The sequence below is a fragment of the Bombus terrestris genome, chromosome 8 (genome assembly GCF_910591885.1).
Source record: "Bombus terrestris chromosome 8, iyBomTerr1.2, whole genome shotgun sequence".
NCBI classification, from domain to species: Eukaryota; Metazoa; Arthropoda; class Insecta; order Hymenoptera; family Apidae; genus Bombus; species Bombus terrestris.
In genome coordinates, this window is record NC_063276.1 from 9,314,182 (window position 1) to 9,329,802 (window position 15,621).

General features: G+C 38.0%; 2 protein-coding genes across 3 annotated transcripts; both read left to right on the plus strand.

Moving 5' to 3' along the window:
* The first annotated feature begins 6,801 nt into the window (after positions 1–6,801).
* LOC100645289 lies at positions 6,802–10,715 on the plus strand. The gene is made up of 2 exons (XM_003397334.3): positions 6,802–8,315; positions 9,772–10,715. The coding sequence occupies exons 1-2, from the start codon at positions 7,382–7,384 to the stop codon at positions 10,101–10,103; spliced, it is 1,266 nt and encodes a 421-aa protein (XP_003397382.1). The 5' UTR covers positions 6,802–7,381; the 3' UTR covers positions 10,104–10,715.
* Positions 10,716–10,724: 9 nt separating this feature from the next.
* Positions 10,725–14,687, plus strand: LOC100645411. Of its 2 annotated transcripts, none has more exons than XM_020864163.2 (5): positions 10,725–10,971; positions 11,569–11,879; positions 12,063–12,303; positions 12,784–13,127; positions 13,630–14,687. In XM_020864163.2, exons 1-5 carry the CDS (start codon positions 10,844–10,846, stop codon positions 13,938–13,940), a joined length of 1,335 nt encoding a protein of 444 aa, XP_020719822.1. In that variant the 5' UTR covers positions 10,725–10,843; the 3' UTR covers positions 13,941–14,687. The 2 variants fall into 2 exon arrangements, with proteins under 2 accessions (XP_020719822.1, XP_020719823.1); XM_020864164.2 differs by having other exon boundaries at positions 10,889–10,971; positions 11,530–11,879.
* Positions 14,688–15,621: the final 934 nt, after the last annotated feature.

Genomic DNA, 15,621 nt, shown 5'->3' on the forward strand with positions numbered 1-15,621 from the left:
ATCATTTTTCATTTGATAGGCACAACCGGAATTTTCAGAGGGGCAATCGAAACTATCATCGTTTCAATTATCACCTTTGGTTTCGAGTACAATGACAAATTTAATCAAGCGTTTATCCATGATCGTTAAACGATTGGAATATTCTGCACAATTTTTGCAAGATCACAGATTGTGGAAGCTACGTAGCGAAAAAAACGTTTAAATTGTAGAATTTTATTATTATTTTTTTTTGCAAGAGTGGACAAATTTTAATTAATAAAACAAGCGATTGTTCCTAAAAAATTAGAAGGAAATATTTTTTTAGAAAAGCGAGACAGAGTTCGGTTTAAAAATTCCCAAAAAGCGAGCTTAAAATGATTTTTTGTTTTAAGATTACATTAAAAATTATAATTAATAATGTAAAATACTGTTAATAATATGTTGTAATATATTATGCATTTGAAATTCAATGGTACTCACATTGAGGTGAGTCCCACCCAGAGAACTTTTGGGAATGACCTGATCCAAGTATTCCCGTGGGTGTCATGCGCGATCTTTGATTGGGAAGTCTGCTTCCGTTTGAAAAATGTCCAGTCGAACATCTTACAGGTAGAATTACGCTTCCTCGCGGTTGAATTCGTCGAAAGACGTCTAGGAACGACGGACAAGTGAGATGCGCTCCGCAGAGATTGAAGTACTGAGCTGTGTTCCATTATTTAAAGAAAATAATATTCAGCTGCAATTACTGTGCTGTAATTGACGTGACGGCACGCATACGTCAGCCGAAGGAAAATATGCTAAAAATATTGTAACCGTGTTGATCATAGAAATATTTTCCACTGACTGACTAAAAAAAAAAATAATTAAATTTTGATAAATCGCTATAGAATGATATTTTCCTGAGATTGTAAAAAATCTAGATACGTTAACAGTTAAAACGGAACTGATTAAATATTAGTGAGTAGATTGCTGTTGATAGTTGGATATATCTTTGAGATTGTAAAATAACTTAGTATGTTAATAGGTGGTGGAAATTTTGAAAAGGTGAATGGTTTCAACAATAATATTAATTATGGAATATATATATGTAAAAATTAACTAGTAATATTGGAAACAATATTAGTCATTATATCAATTATAATTTCGTTCCTGTGGATAGAAATTCTCATGTTGAATTCCACAGTAAAATGAAATGGATATATGTTATAGCTAACACATTAGTCGAAATTCATGCGCTTAACCCGCTCATTCAAGAAGCATTAAATGGAGGAAGAATTGCACGCTTAAATTCAACAGCACATAACAAAACGAAACTATAGGCTGGAAATTGGATTAAGGAGAATTATCTCTATACAGTATTAACGTAAGAAACTAACTCTAGGACGATTATTACCTCCTTTTGATCTTTCGAACGAAAAATCCTCATTTTCCTTCTCATCAAGCGCTCACCATTTCCTTGTGTTCCTGGATTCCATTTCCTGCCTCTTCCTCCATTTTCCCTTTCTCCTTACGCCAGCACTTTTATTACGCGGCCCCTATTAAACGAACAATTCATTACCATCCAGCAACCTTTTTATGTGCGTTATACGAAACATCGTGAAATTTCATTATAATAAGACACGGCTATTGTGATTGTATTGAAAAAATGTGGAACCAATCGAGAAGTTTATATATAATGAGCTATAATACTTATAACGGCATTAATTTGTCATAAATTGGACACGTATATAGGTCTAAAAATACTTTTGCTTATAATTCTTTAGAACCATAGTTCTAATAATAAGGCCGGGTGGCTTCATATACACGTATAGGGTAAAGTTATTAAAAAATGTTGACTTTGATAACATACTTTAAGTTCATCAAAATCAACGAGTTGCCAATTCCGAATAATTATCCCTTTTTCATAATTAATTTACACAATTTCAAAACTTTCAAAAGCAAAACACTCAAAATACCTCCCTAAGAATCACAAACACGCAGCAACCTTCAGGAACTCTCGCAAAAACAAGTCGATAATCGGGAAGCTAGCGAGCTACGCGATGCTCTTTACTCCTCACTTACCTCAACCCTATCAGGCTTACGTTGAACGTTTCCTCGGCGAGTCCATCAAGATTTCCCTCTCGACGACCGGGTCGCAACGGCGAAGATCTCAATCAATCCGTGACCGTGTCTCGAAAGACGCGCGCCGTACGCCCCCGCGGCCATCCGCGCCGCAAAATCGCCACCACGGAGGTGGATTGAGACGCGGTGGGGTGTGGCTGGACCCGGGATTAACCCCGTCTGACAGCCAATCATATCCAAGACAGCCCCACCACGGCTATATCCGTGACTGGAAGAACCGGCTGAAACTGTCGTCCTCAGCCTCCACCCTCTCTTCTAGCAACCCCCACCGCTAATTGCCCTGGCTTTAATATCACGCGTGGAATGAGAACTTGTGGAGGGGTGGAGAGGGTGATAAGGTAGCAGAATATGCCGAAGAGCAGCCGGGTAAACGGAGGCTGCGCCCGTTTTGTGTGCATCCTCTCTGTGACATCTACATCGAACAGAGAAAAGAGGGTGGACAACGGCAAAGGGTGGAGAAAAGGGGATGCATAGGCGATGTACGCGTGCATATTTGCGGATTTTACGCGGTGCATTGCGATACACGGTAGGATTTTCGGGGCCAATTTGCCAATGGCCGGTTTGCTTTATTAATGATCCCGACGATGATCGAGGAGTCGATGCGTAACTGAGAGATTGATCGACGAGAACGGCCGAGTCTATTTTCACCGTCATTGCTCGATGATGTCCCGCATTTATGTGGTTGGTTCTGTAGAGTCATCGATTTCGAGAGATTCGTTTTCCGAATTTCCGGCCTAAGATGTAAGGAGATTCATTTTGGAAATTTCGAGAAAAAACCTTACCTAAAGTTTCGAGTAATTTTTACTAACAAAAGTTAGTTTAAGGAATTGATAAATGTTATAAGGATCGTCAATAAAAAATAGGAGAAGTTATAGGAATGTTTAAGAAATTTATATGAAATCTGCTTATTATCTTTACTAACTCACTCTCTGCATAACCACAAACGTCTTGGGTGACATAGCTTTTCTGTAATGATCGACGTATAAAATGTCCAAATTTTCAAAGAATGGATATGTTAACAATATTCGTATCATATATGAGTCACTGAGAAGCAACACTGATACTGCTGAACCTGACACTGAATCCTATTTCCTGAAAATTTCTTAATTCTGGTATTAACGATAAACATTTAATTGTCGAAACATCAATTGATTGACTTCAATGGAGTTGATCAATTGACTTCTGCCTTGTTCTCTCCCCCGGTCTTTCTAAATGGTTAGTTCTACGCTCCCAATAAATTCCAATCCAACTAATCCAAAACCAAAACCAATTCCACTAATCTGCCTTTACATATAATTCCCTGTATCCTCCTAAACCGGCCAAAAATGAGATTCCGAAACCACCAAAGAAAGCACAAAGAATTTTGCTGAAAGAGCAGCTCCATAATCTCGAAGATGAAATCACTCGTTCATCCGAGCGTGTTCATTTTTCCCAGCTCGTGGAACGAGGACTAATTAAAGACGAAGGGAAATTTCGTCGGCGGCTCGAACGAGACTCGCTGGATCGTCGTCTTCGTCTTCTATATTGGCTCGTAAGGGTGGCTCTTATAAAGCGGAGCAATTATCCGAGTAAAATACTCTCCGAAATTTCCGTGATAAATTTCAGCCTGTAATAAGGGTGAGTCGCAAGTCATTTGGCCGGGCTCACGAAGAGGGTGGGTTATCGGTGCTTCAATAGAAATTCTTTCCAACCCCCACCGTCGCACCGCGTCGTCGTGGAAGCTCGCGCGCGCGCGCAACATCGTTTAATTTAAACATTTGTCGCTGATCTTATTCGATCTGTGTCTTCAGTTTCTTCCAGTCGAAAGCTAATAATTACTACGTCTGAACATAGTGGAGACAGGGTAAGAACTTGCAAAAGGGTGAGTTTGCTAATATCGTTGCCTTGGTAAGTGGGTACGGATGCAAAAGTTGGGTTGTTGAGTTGTTATCGAAATTAAAATGTACAGTCGTGAAATTGTACAGCGTTTAGGGTGTAACGGAGTAATTTTCCTACCCTTTGGTGAAGGAGTTAAGGATTTTACGATATTGTGCTTTGTAGAACAGTTCTGGAGAATTTGTATCTTATTTGTTAGATTTTAAGCACTTCGATGAGAAATTATGAAGCATCTCTGCTTAATGATTTTTATTATTTATTGGAAAGTGGATTGATTGGGTTATAGAGAAAGTGAGGTTGGATTAAGAATTGTGGTGTAGAATAAATACTAATACTAGAAAACGTTTTGGAAATTTAATTTTGGGGATGGTTATGGTTTTGTTGCCTTTCGTTGGAGAAATTTAGAATGTTACAAAATTATACGTCATAACAGAGATATAAGATTTAAAGATAAGCATATAGAATTCTATAACGCAATTTTTAGACATATAATTGATTCTATAAATTTCGTAGATTTTATTTGAGTTGAGGTATTCCTTAATAGAAATTAATCTATTATTGATGGAAAAATAAATTAGATTTCAAAGAAGGCGAAGAATTTTCCGATAGATGAAATTTATAAAGTTATATGTATTTAAACTACCATGATCGACGTAATGTGTGATGAGTATGCTTGTAATTAGGAATCCGCTTAACGTTCAGTTTTATGGCGTTTCTTGAGCAACTCAAATGGGTGAACGCGAACTTAGTGTCATCGGGAAATATACGATGCAATTACGCGCGGATCTATTATTCGGTTTCTAAAATATGCAAGACACGGCCGAAGTAAATTTCGGATTTATCGCTCAATCTCAACTTCATAATGGCTCCGTGGAACTTTTCGTGGGGGCTGAACTCTTCGTCCATTAAAACGAGATTTATTATTTCGTTTGTAAAAAACGTAACTTAAAAATCCTTAAATTGTTACGATATTGGCTAAATTATTGAAAAATTACAGAATATTTCGTATTATGCTTAAGCTTGCAATTAATACGGAAATAATTTTCTTATATTTTATGCGACAAAAACCAGCCAATTTTAATGCTAATAGAACGTTACAATTTAACTATTACGGTAACCAATAATGCACTATCACTATGTTAGTAATATTCTGCTTCTATAAATAGAATATTTAAAATAATATCCCATAGTCGTAATTTTTTAATTTTGTAATGTATCGTAATATTTATATTTATATATATGCCGAAATAAATAAATACCGAAAAATTGTATGCAGAATGAATTTTTCTATAAAAGTAATGGTAATTAAAAATGACTTTCCAGAAAACTTTTCGATTCCTTTGTCTGTCGTCGTCCACGTGATAGTTACTATTGTTAGGATTTCCTATATAGTTGAATACTTAATTACTTGTATATGGAATCATATGTGTGCTAATTATTAAACTATAATCTGACATGTCAGTAATTGTAACGTATTTGGCAACGAGGTAAAACGGAGGTAATAAAATAATGACGGAGGAGAGAAAAGTCAAGACGACATAAAACATTATCGTAATTAAGCTCTTGCTCTTGAACTTAAGCTCCTTAGAGGTTTTCCGAGGCACTGAAATTCCCGCATACCCGTCAACGTCTAATGAGGGGATTGCGGATGAAGATTCAGGCTGGAAAGGAGCAATTAGGAAAACCGTGTTTGTTCTAGCTCTTGAAGGATCTGCGCACAATAGTAACTTGATGATTTTCGATTATTCGCGAATAATATAACGACATTCTCAAATACAAACTGGATAGTAAAAATCAAATAAAAAATCCTTTGCCCGTTATTATATAGATCGTACAATTTACAAAAACACGTTTTATAACAACGTGACGAACTACGTATTTAGCTACGTGTTTCTGTCGAGTAAAAATGAAAACGATGCAAACCTTCAGCGGAGAAATGATTTTTCAATCTAAGGTGACAAAATTTTTATAGAATTCGTCTATATTTATATTCACAGTTTTAAAATCACAACGTTCACTTTTCCATCCCCTTGATTGAAAAATGAAAGAGAAAGAAACGAAAGACAGAAGAAATATAAATTTCGCGTTGCCATAAAACAAAGCCGCCTAACTAAAATCATCCTCACCGAAATCAGCCGAGTGAATCCTTCAGCATCGTCGACTATCTCAATCCTGCTCGTTGGAGGCAAGAAAGATCACCGGGACAAAATTAAACGACCTCATCATCATTAGAACGCGACCACCTAATTACCGGGAACGTCTTAGACGCGGTGACATCGTCGACGAGCACAGACAATCGAGCTACCGAGTAGAAGACGCGAGACAGCCTCTCATCCCTACAAAACCACCCTCCTCACCATCCTGTACCCAGTTGTGTCTGTGTGACGATCAAGTCAGAGAGGATGAGACGGATCTCTGTACACGGGGGTGAAAGCTTATTAATGGGGGTTGGTCGAGGAGGGGCGGGGGTAAAAGGCCTAGAACAGCAGCTAGAGGAAGAACGAGTGTAACACGGGCCTTGAAAGCTGCTGCTCGAGCTTCTGCTGCTCGTGGCTGGATTGTTTGAGGTGGAGGGTGGAAAAAAAGTAACAGACTCCCGGCAAATAACCCCCACAATGTTCCCTGTAGGCGTGGTCTGGCTGTATGGTGATGGCAGCGTTCGGCCAATCAGAATTCCTCGAACAACCCCGCCGTAGGCTAGCCTGGTCGAATGAAAAAATATTGACCGTGGCGAGGGGGTATTCTGCGGTCCATTTGGGGGTTGCGGAGGTGAAACACAACGTCGGACTGATTGCCAGGAAAGTGGCGAACGGGGTGCAGGGGAGTTGGATACCGCCGGGTGAATACCCCCCTCGTCACGTACGGGATCATTAGCCGGATATCCTTAGTCCTGCTCGCCAACCCTCTCTGATAGCGGTGATCCTCGTGCCTGACATCATTATCCTGGGACGCCGTTCAGCGCCAGCGCGGTGAGACCATCCTTCGAGGCCATCCCTCGTATCGTTCCAGTTCGGTTCCTCGTGTTTTGCCCTTCTCTCCCGTGTGTTTGCCGATACCGTGTTTCGCCACCTAACTCGTATAGTCGGAATCGTTTGCACTGTGATGTCGGTGCGACAAACACGGTTCTACGATCGAGTTGCATCTTCGTGACGTGATACTTCGACAACGTGGACGTGGTGACGGAAAAATTGTTCGGAAACTGCGAGATCGAGGTAGATTAAAAATCTGGCATTAACGTTTAGAAACATGGACGATTCGTGGTATGGTTCGCCGTAATATCTGTGTCAAAGAAAGATATTGTTTAACATCAAAGTAGTTGGACTTGGAAGATTGATTTGTTGATTTGTTGGACTTCAAATTTTGAGGTTGACAAGTGAGTTTGCAAATAGGAATACTTTGGACGAGTATGGAGCCGAACGATCCGTCGGCAAGATTGACCGTCGAAGATTTGTCCGACTGCAGGAGCGAGAGCAGTCACTCGGAGAGCCAATTGAGAGCCTTCCAGGACTACGAACGTATCAAGGAACTGAATTTATCTGTGGACAAGTCAAAGGAAGATCCTGCGATTGAACCTAAAGACTTTCATCTAGGATTAGAACCTGGTAGAACCTCTATTCGTTCGTCTTTCGACGAATTTGAAAATAGTAGCAGGAACCTTCCACTATCACTGAACAAAGGCAAGGATTTTGGTTACATTACCGGTAGTTTAAACGAGATGGCCTATCCTTTGGACAGATCTAGTGAAAATGACGAGTCTCTGGAAACGACTAACCTGTGCAGGACCAAGAATCCGTCCGCCAAGGATTTGCTGTTCAATCTTCGCGAGAATAGGCATAAAAATGCTCATGCAACGTTGTCTCTCGATAGGTACGGCAAGGATTTGAATTTTGCTGTGTCAGAAAAGGATATCAAGGACTTTGGATTGCTGAAGAATTACAGTCTGGATCGGATGAAGGAGTTTAATCTGTCGTTGGATAGGATGAGGGATAGCCACATTGGGAATTTTGCTTTGGAGAGACTTCGAGGGGGAGCAGGCTTGCTGGAAAATCCACCGATATTAGAGCATAATGAGTTGAAAAGTATGCAGATGCAACCGAGGAACCAGGATTTGGAAGCTATCGCGTTGGAACGTATGAGAAGATCGCACTTGTTGGGAGCCGATCTCTCGACACAAAATTTGTCCACGCAGATACCACATCCGCATTCTATCACACAGATGCAGCATTCGCAGCAGCAACAGCAACAACAGGCTAAGTCGTTTACTATCGACGCGATTCTTGGCTTGAGGAACAATCCCAGGGAGAAACGGAGTCAGCAGCAACAATACAGAAAGCATCAAGGTATTTGAAATGACGTTTTTGATGGTCTTTTTAGATTATTGCATGTTGCATGAGTTTCATGACGGCAGAATCGTAGGAATTTTAAGTGAAATTATTGAATGAATTCTAGTCATTCGAAGTTTCTAGTCATTCAAATCTGATAGTTAAATTTTGATCATTTTATAGAGTACAATAATCCGAATTTGTAGAGTGTAGTATTGTAGTTTTAGATTCATTGTATATAATTACATAAAAATAAATTGTAGATTATTTAATAGCATATTAAAATTAATTATCAAGGATATTGTCACACTATAACGCGTTTACTATATTTGTTATTTGTTTATTTAATTAGAAATACAATTATTAACTATTTTTCAGCGTAGGTATATTATGAAATTAATTAAAGTAGTCAGAACTGAAGAATGATTCAATTATGTATACAAATCTTCGGTAGAATATTATTAAAACAGCTTCTTATAAATTAGTTCTATCAAACTTCAGGTGTATTTTCGCTAAAAACAAATGCAAATAGTGTGAAGATAACTGTGGTGAAAATCTTGCTGTCAATCGTGTTCATGATCTGCAAAATTCTCGTTAACCTGAGAAAGAATCGAGGAATATCACAAATTTTGATAATTTTTCAAGCAAATCGACACTGTAGCATCTCAAAACCTTTCCCATCGTATTATTAGGAAAATATCATCGTATTTTAAAAAGTATCTGTTTATCATATTGACAAATAGTATAAAATTCTCGGTAGTTAATAGATATTTAACAATTATTATTCCATCATCCATCTTCCATCATAAAATATGTATTTTTTCAATTTGACATACTAATTTAAAATTAAATTAATAGACACAGATTACAAATTACCAATACTAATAAATTTTATAATAAGCTTGAATTTGCCTATGGCATAGATGACAGATATTATAAAATATACATAAATTATCGTACAACGAAAGTTTTATTGCATGAATACTTACATAATTACAATACTACATTTCTTTACGGTTAGAATATCACGTATAATAAACATAATCAGTGGCACAAAGTACAATATTTAAAAACAAACTATCCAAATTCACATTCTTCCATTAATTACAAAGAATCCTAAACTAAAAGATTTTAAAAATTCCAAAGCAAAACTTGCAGTTCTCTGTTTTAAAATGTCCATAAAATTGCGGCTCCCGAATGTGTTAAAGAAAATAACATAAATTCAATTGCTAAAATTGAATTCAATCACCTCAGTTTCCAAATATAACGCGTGTCGTTCTCCATATAAAAAAATTGAATCATCGACCAGAAAAATATCACGAAGAAATTTTACCACTCCGAGTTGTGCTAATCTCAAAGAAGTGATCAGTCTATAAATATCACGCACCTGGCCCTCCAAGAAAAGAAACAAAATAACAAAAAATCATATATTCAGAAAGGATTACTTTTCTCTACATAAAAAATCGAACCGTAGGTCAGGAAGGCGGGACGAAGAACGGCAGTTCAAGCTCGTGCTCCGGCGGCGGCGGCAAGCTGAAGAGGGTGCGTACAATCTTCACTGCGGAACAGCTGGAACGGTTGGAGGGAGAATTCGCGCGACAACAGTACATGGTCGGGCCGGAGAGGTTGTACCTGGCGCACGCACTCAGGCTAACCGAGGCCCAGGTGAAGGTGTGGTTCCAAAATCGACGCATCAAGTGGAGGAAACATCATCACGAGCAACAGAGCCAAAGGGTGCACGAGTTCCAACGATCGCTGAACTCTTCGCTGGAACACGAGGACAGTAACGAGACCGATAAATGGTGAAAAGAAACCGCGTTCCTCGATCGAGAAGCACCACTTCGTTTCTTCGTTTCCCCCCTGCTTCTTCCGTTTTCCGATCTTAGAAATATTCGACTGCTCGCGTTCGAGGAGGGCTTGATCGACGGCCAAGGACGATTCTCTCGCGGCTTCGACGCGCTTTGACCATTTTTCAAAAGGATTCTACCGAATACGTTCGATCGTATTTCCAAATAAGTGTTCCTTTGTTTCCAACTCCCTCGGATGAGTCTCTGATTCTTGCAAAGACTTTGGGGTCGGTCCTTTTGAGGTTAGATTGATTTCGTGTGGAACATGAAGAGAAAGGTTGCAGCAACGTAGAACGTTGATAGTCTCGTGGAGGAAGTTGTAGGTCTTGAGGATATTAAACTGGAAATCAGATTCGTGCGGTTTTGAACGAAGGTTTAGCAAAGATAAACTCAATGTTGCGATTGATGTAATCAGAGGAGAAAACAATTCGTTTACTTTTGAATATTGAGATCTTGGATGGATTTTCAATGAAGATTTTGAAGGATTCGTGAGCCTTGTTGAAAAGGAAGATAGGATTGATTGACTCATTTTACTGTTCGATCTTTGGTGTTGTATCGACACCATTGCGCCATGAGGGAATAAAAGACACAACTTTTTAAACGAAATATGTAAATTATTGTCTAATAAGTGCAGAAGTGAAAGGATTGCTGTTCCATGATTCTTTCCCGGACGCTGTGGACGAACGACGAAATTTAACGATGAAACAAGTAGAAAATTACAAGTCAAAATGCATCCACTCGCATCTTGACACGAGAGATCCCCCTGATTCGTGCTGGAGGCATACGCAGAAGAAGAGTCAGTCTTTTCCGATTAGTAAAATCAGCAAGTGAGTATTTGAACGTCTAATCACTTTTTCATTGAGATTTCTAGGAAAATTTGGAAATGTAATTCTTCTAAGCCCCATCTTTAAAATTACACGTATTATTTAATAGAATGCTACTATTTTATAAGAAATATAAAAAATAGAGGAAATAGAAAAAGCATCGTAATTAAATAGTTAATAAAAATAAACGTATCTTTTATATAAATGATTTATGGAAGATTTCTATGGTTTATGATATTCTTATGGTTAATATATTCTATGAATAACATATTCATCCAACGAGTGTCAAAGATTTCGTAATTCTGGGATACTATAATATTATAAAACTGCGTTTCCCCTTTATTTTTATTTTAGCTATTCTAATATTCCAATATTAACTTATTCAAACTTGATTTTTATATTAATAAAGTGATGTCTTCTCTAATCTTTCGCTTACTTTTTATGGTTATAGTACAACAATATCCCATATTATATAAGGTTAATGAAATTGTGTATAGGTGTACTATTACACAGGGTCAAAGAATTCTATTTCTAAAACGATTTAAACATAACTTTCGCCAGAAGCTAGGAAAAACACTTTCTCATGGGAATCTTCTTAAGGAATCCGGAATCGACCACGAACTACTATTCCTCGTCGACTCCTTACAAGCCACAGAAGAGTCACGTATGTTCCAGTCTAACGTACCCGAAGAACATGTCGGTTCACAGTACCGACGCACCGCATATCCGGACTCGTTCTAAACCCAATCGAGATAAACATTCCTCGAGTTATTCCTCGAAATTTTCATCGAAGGGGAAAACCCATTATGACGATGAGCTGGAAGATATCGATAAATTGAAATTTACCGACGAAGGATTAGGAAATCTTAGAGAAGGCCATATAGTGGAAGACGTTGAAGAGGAAGTTACAGGTTTATTTTATTTGAGTTTCAAATTCTTTAAGTTAAATTATATTTCTGTGTATTTGTAATCTGATACAAATAACATACTATAATTTTCGTGATGCTATGAAATACAACACATGGAAAGAGAGAGAGAGAGAGAGAGAGAGAAAGAGAGAGAAAGTTTATAAAACTTGGAATTTTTCGTGGCAGAGGACGATCGCGAAGTGCCAGCTGAATTCTTGGACAAGGATTACGAGGAACAAGAAGCGGACGATGAAATAGACGACGAGTCTGATGGATCACCGCAGATTCATAGATCTCCGAGAGGAGGTAAAACAGAGGCATTGCTAAGACAACAGCGATGGGGAAGCGTAGAGCACCAGCCAGATATGCGAAAACTTCGTTACCAGCAACATGTGGCTATGATACACAATCATCCTTCATCACCCAGGTAAGATCGGAAATTCTTTGAAAATGTTTCGATCTTAAGGAGGTTGACACTTCCGTGTTATTTTACTTACTAATTTGATAGCCTTTGATTCTTATAATCGTCGTCTGTTTTCGTCATTTTACATTAGACACTTCCATAAACACATATACGCATAATCAAAGCTGTCACTTTGAAGTTTTAGTTGAAAGCATCATCTTCGCATTATTCGAATAAATTTAGTACATTTTTGAAGTGTGATACCAGATTTTCGAAGCATATTATATTGCTCATAAATTATATTTATATACACACAATTTAAACCCTGCACACATAACAATAAAATCAGACATTCTTCTAACAATAAATTCAAACCATTGGAAGAAGAATCAAACCATAGTGTTCAAATTATTTGATGAACGGGACTCGTTTCATTTATGAAGCAAGTTAAAGATCTTCGATTCGAAATGGAAGATCGTTATTTTGAAACGTAGTTCCGGTTAGGTACTACCGCAACGTGGCTGAGCACGAGGTATCCGAGCCCTTATCAGAAGAAGACTTCGTCCGAACGTCGCTGAAAAGTCCGCCGAGGCGGCAACCTGCGAACTATCGTCAATGGTCGTCATCGAGAAACGAACCTGATCGATACGACGACGCGACGACGTTGATCCATTCGACTCGACGAGCCCGTACTAAACCGGATGTAGATCGGCTGATAGAGTCGGAGTTGAACAGAACGAGAAGGTGCAATCGGTGTGGTAACCTGTCGAACAAAAAGAACGAACCGCCTCTGAAGAATAGCTGTAGATTCGACGATTGCGCGAATATTCCTATCAAGGGACCAATCGGTAAGACTCTGTATTTAACTCTGCTTTTTGATACTGTATCGTTATACTTTGGAATTTTGGGCATTGTATTTTGTATTTCATTATACCGTGTCATGGAATACATGGATCATACTGGAAGTTTTTGCCAAGATATAAATAGACTGCAGGTTTTTGCGCATTTATACGAAATTTTAAAGTGCAAAATTACGCGATAGGTAAAATATTTGACAAGTGAAAATATTTGACAAAAGTGAAAATTTGACAAAATATTTGACAGGTGAAATATTTTTCTGTAGAGTCTATACTTCCTAAATTATATTTTCAAAAATATGAATTTACATAAAGATTCACTGTCTAGTATATGCATAAATGCAACAATGTAAAATTTTGATTCTAATTAAGCTTTGTAGTACTTACGTTAATGAACGGACATAGTAAATTATAAAATAGAAACGATAAAATACTCGTCTCAAGCAAGCCACAATTTCTTAACCAATTACTATTTCTTCTTTCAACTGTTCAGGCGACGAGCCCGAGAACCACGAGCAAACATTCTGCGGCCGCTGCAACGTGAGGTACAACTTCAAAGATCCCTGCGGTGCCACTGACATCCCCTCGCCCTTATACACCATGAAATCGCGCAGATCCCGCGAAGTAAAATCCCCAACTATCTACGAGGTGCCAGAGCAAAGCCAGGACAAGCTCTCGACCGACTATCCGCGATCCTTATCGAGATACCAAAGAAAACTTACGGACGCGTACACGGAAAAATTGAAACGGTCGTTGCACACTTCTCACGGTACTGCGCGTACATCTTTTCGACACGTCGAATAAAATCGTTTTTTTTTTTTTTTTTTTGACTCTTCGGGAGATCAAAGAAGAAGAACAACGAACCGAGAAGATTGTAAAAGCGTTGGACTCGAGAAAAAAAATATCGAATCGAATCGTGTGAAAAGAATTCAATCATTGAAGCAATCCCACGAACATTCTAGTAACATTTCAGGATCGAAAATCCTTTCCCTTGTTTCCATGCAATTCTCGCGACTATTTTCGTATAAGGAATTCGTCCCTGTATCGCTGTTTAAGGATGTGTGTGTCGAGCAAGGTAGAAACAAAGTCCATTTCGTTGCAACTCATCAACGTGAGAGACTCGATCCACGAGAGCAACGGAAAGGCCATCGTAGAACAAAGAATAAAAAAAAAAAAAAGAAAAAAAAAGAAAAGAATCGCTCCTATTCGATCGTTTCCCTTCTACTGATTGTGTAATATATATTTTTGTAACTGTCCTCTCGGGTCTTGTAGATGTTACACTGTACGTATTGTCCGAGGCTAACGCTAGTTGCACGATGTACATACGCAGTAGGTGAAATCGATTAGAGTTTAAACGTGACTGTCAGAAAAAGAAATCTTTTGCTTCACGTCTTCGGTGTTCGACGATCTTCTAAATGGTAATATCACCGTTCCCCTCGACACGAAATCGACTGTATATACAAGACACCCACGATTTCGATTACGATTTCTGTGTACACATGTACGCGTACATGTTCGCAAGAAGAATAAATCCTCGAATCTGTGCACCGAGCCCAGTCTACTTTATCTCGTCCTCATATTATTCCTTATTGTTGCGATTGGTTTTTGAAATATTATTAGATGAGAAAGTTGTTTGACAGAAGAGGGAAGATGGTAGAAGGAATCGCAGGAAAATGATATTCCGTACCTCTTAGATCGATTTTTACGACTTTCCTAGGGTGAAAGTGGAAGCACGTTGGGAAGAGTTGGAGAGAAAGGTAATGGATGAATAATGATTCTGCGACATGAAAGTATCCCGCATGTGTATTCCAATTTCATTTCCATGTTTCTTTCGAAAATAACAAATTTTGAAAATTAAATATATAGGATTTACATTTCTTAAGGAAAATTCAAGGATTGAAACACGCAAGGTAGATTTGAAGAACAACAATATTTAAAAACTATTTCTTACAAAAGGTTCGAAAATTAAATAGGAGAATCTGTTGTTTTATGAAACATAATTCACGTTTCTTCCAAAATTAGTGAAATTCAATATAAAATAATAAAATAGATCAATACAAACAATTAATCAAAATTTAAAAAACACGATTTAAAAGTCAAAACAATAAAATACAGAGAAGAATCCTAGAAAAGTCTAGAAACATCACAAGAACAAATTTTTTAAAAACTCTGTCCAATTCAAACTTCCTAACTCGTCACAAAATATAATTAAGATTCAACATGCAAAACAATACAAAATATAATCCAAATAAAAAATTCATAAAATTATTCATCAAATTTCAAAGGTTAAAATTTTAATATGTACTCTTAGAACCAAAAATAAACCGGAAACAGACTGGTTTCCCGGTTAAGAACGGGTAGAAGAACAAACCCCGGAGGAACTTCCTGCGAATCGTCTTTTTTCGTGCAGCAATTGGTACTAATTAATTAGCGGCGTGTCTTACGTTCTTTCCGTAATTTTATTCGCGAAGGTACGAGCGGGGTG